General features: G+C 45.3%; 1 protein-coding gene across 1 annotated transcript; it reads left to right on the forward strand.

The window, feature by feature from the left end:
- Positions 1-700: 700 nt before the first annotated feature.
- On the forward strand, positions 701-1,594 carry LOC136991907 (olfactory receptor 4S2-like; the record flags this gene model as incomplete). The annotated part of the gene is made up of 1 exon (XM_067295402.1): positions 701-1,594. A coding segment is annotated over exon 1 (894 nt), but the record flags the coding sequence as incomplete, so codon positions are not given.
- Between the last annotated feature and the right edge of the window lie 1,809 nt (positions 1,595-3,403).

Here is a 3,403-nt window from a genome sequence, read left to right on the forward strand (position 1 = left end):
ATGCTGAGATTTAGAACAATGTCAAATACTCCATTAAGTCATATGTGCAATTTTTTTCCCCTCCATGATAGATAACCTTCCCAGAACTCATTTTTCAGGCTGTGACATTTCATATTTACATTTCAAAATGTATATACACAAGAGAGTTCTTTTCTCTGCATGTGGGTACATTTCTCTTCTAAACAAGAATTCAAAGATCATGTGTACTTATAAAGCAAATCATCATTCTGAGCAATATTTCCAGGTATTCTTAAAGACACCCATTTTACAAAGATTGCTGTCAGGGACTTTGTCTCCCCTGAGGGCAAACATACTGCATTATCTGCCTTGTAGTGCCCAAGGTGAACACTCTGGCCTTGTCCTTAGTGCATGGAAGGCTACCAGCCATGGAGCCGGTCCTTCAAAATCCTGGAGCACCAGGATTAAGGAACATATCACAGAGTGCACCTATCTCTGTGCCACCAAAGCCATGGCAGAAGCTTTGTACTGTGGAGAATTAAATAGCCGTTTAAAAAAAAATACATGACAGAAACTAAACACTTCATAAGCTTAATACTAATGCTATATCTTTCTTGGTTTGTATCCACTTCTGATATAGAATCATTATTAATAATGAAAAAATGCTGATGAATCATGTGTCTGTTTTTATTTTCCCAGGTGTGTAAGCTGTATATTGCATATTGGCACCCGACTGACCAACATGGAGAATGCAAGCAGTGTGAAGGAATTCATTCTTCTGGGCCTTTCAAAGAACCAAGGGGTGCAGAAAATATGTTTTGTGGTGTTTTTGTTCTTCTATATTGTTACTGTGGCAGGAAATCTGCTCATCGTTGTCACTGTAGTTAGCAGTCAGAGTCTGAACTCCCCCATGTATTTCTTTCTCTGCCACATGTCCATTGCAGATACTTGCTTCTCTTCTGCCACAGCTCCCAAAATGATTGCTGACTTCCTTGTTGAGAAGAAAACCATTTCCTTTGGGGGTTGCATGGCACTGCTATTTGGGTTTCATATCTCCGGCGGTGCTGAGGTCTTCATCCTCACAGTGATGGCCTATGATCGCTACTTTGCCATATGCAGACCCCTGCACTACACCACCCTCATGACCAGGCGTGTGTGTGGCTGGATGGTGATGGGTTCATGGGTGGGGGGTTTTGTGCACTCCCTGGTGCAGACCCTCATAACCATTAGCCTCCCTTTTTGCGGTCCCAACAAAATTGACCACTACTTCTGTGATGTCCGTCCCCTACTGCAACTGTCCTGTACAGATACCTATGTTGCAGGCATCATTGTCGTTGCCAATGGTGGAATGATTTGTTTGGTCTCTTTCATCATCCTGGTCACGTCCTACATTGTCATTTTGTTTTCCTTGAAAAGGCGAACGTCCGAAGGGCGGTACAAAGCCCTCTCCACCTGTGGGTCCCACATTACTGTGGTGATTCTCTTCTTTGGGCCATGCACATTCACCTACATACGCCCATCCAGCAGCCTCTCGGAGGACAAGAGGTTAGCTGTGTTTTACAATGTCATCACACCCATGCTGAACCCACTCATCTACACACTGAGAAATGAGGAGGTGAAAAGTGCCATGAGAAAACTGTGGAATAGAAAAGTTTGGAGTGAAAAGGGTGAGGTGTAGAACTGTGGTAACATTTTCTCAGGAGCTGAGAAAATCAAGTCTCTCTCACTATAATTCCATTTTGGAAAATTTACTGAAAACTCCCTTTTGAAGAAAAGCTTGGTTTTAGCTGTTGCAGTAATTAGGAAGACGCTGAAAGTTCATGTTTTGATTGGAATGGCATTGTAAACTCTGTGACTAGCAGGGATTCCCTTTATGTTCTCTTTCTGAATAGCACAGGCCCAGGACTGGGGCTTCCAAGCACTGCTGAGACACCAGCAAATAAAGAAATGAATGCTATCAAAAATATTAAAATGTGTTCCAGGCAGAGCATCCCATTAGTCCGAGCTCTCCCAGGTGTAAACTTTCCGTCAGACAAACTCCATCTACTCTGTAATCTACTCAGCTAGGAAACAATGGCCCAAGGTGTCTGCAAGGCTGTTGGTCACCTGCTGCTGGAAGCAACTGTGCCAAAGGCTTCCTTCCCCTTTACTTTGGAGTAAATGCCTTCTTAGGAGTACTGCATTGTCATATGCTGAATCCACGGGTTAGCAATTAAACTGCTGATATTAGATGCTGGCTGGGTCACTTGCTGATGCAGATGATATGAGGAGAAGCTTCTCCGCTTCCCATTACAGTGCAGCAACTCTCTGCCTTTCTGCAGTAGTTCACCTATCACTAATGCCCTCCTTCCTAGCCATCCCCTCTGCCCTTCATCTCTGCCTCAGATTTTGCATTTTACTGTTTATTACTAAAACAGAATCAAAGATCCAAGTGAAAGATAAATTGCTCACTGTAGGAAATTGTCGCCACCAAAGAAAGCATTGGGGGGCACAATTTTATGTGTCAGTGAAAAAAAAGAGCTGTTTGGGAATAATTAATGTACGCAGGATAACTCCTAGCCCAACAGGGCACATCTACAGGCCCAGGCAAAGGAAGAAACATGTATTCCAAGGGAATAGCTGGAGCAGCTACTCCTGCAGGAGGGAAGAGATGTGAAGATGGAAGATTAAATCATCTCAGAGCCAGTCACAGCTGCCACAGGGAGGTTAGTTCTAGCAGCTAAGCTTCTCCACAAGGCCAAAGGAGCCACAAGGAGCCACGGGACCCTGACTCCTACCTTGCCAGGAGGAAAAGAGCAAATCAGCTGCGTGAGGGAGAAAGACATCTGTGTAATGCACTCTGAAAGTAACTAAAGCACTTTCTTTTTTCTTCCTTCACTTCACGTTCCCTATAAACACTTGCTTGCACTTGTGTTGCACCTTAACATGGCTTAAGTGTGGTTTAAGATAAGAAGGTGTTCCCTGCACAGGAGAGCAGCAGGTCTACAGACCAAACCCTGGGACAATGTCAGAAATGCTCTGGTTCCCCAAATGTCCTCTGCTCTATGCAGGGGGTGGCAGAGTGGGTTCCCATTTCACAGGCATGCACCAGTACACTGTGGACATCTCAGTGTCTTCTCCTCACCATGGTGGGTTATGTGGATGGCAGCCAGCAGGACGGAACTGGGATAAATCCTGATTCTCAAGGCTTAGAGGGATAGTGTCCCTCAGGCCTGGGCCAGCATGTCCCTCACCCAGCATTCACACTCTGTGGACACAGCTAAAGGTGGGACCACCCCCACCTATTTGTAGCAGTCTAAATTCTTCATGCAATGAAGGACAGTTGTCTAGCTCAGCACCATTGTCAACAGAGAGGGACAGGCGCCTTCAGAGGTTGGTCTGTCTCACCTGGGGTGGGGCAGGTAGAAAGACAGATGGGGCCCACTGACCCCCTTCATACTGAAAC

This window comes from Apteryx mantelli, chromosome 4 (genome assembly GCF_036417845.1).
Source record: "Apteryx mantelli isolate bAptMan1 chromosome 4, bAptMan1.hap1, whole genome shotgun sequence".
NCBI classification, from domain to species: domain Eukaryota; kingdom Metazoa; phylum Chordata; class Aves; order Apterygiformes; family Apterygidae; genus Apteryx; species Apteryx mantelli.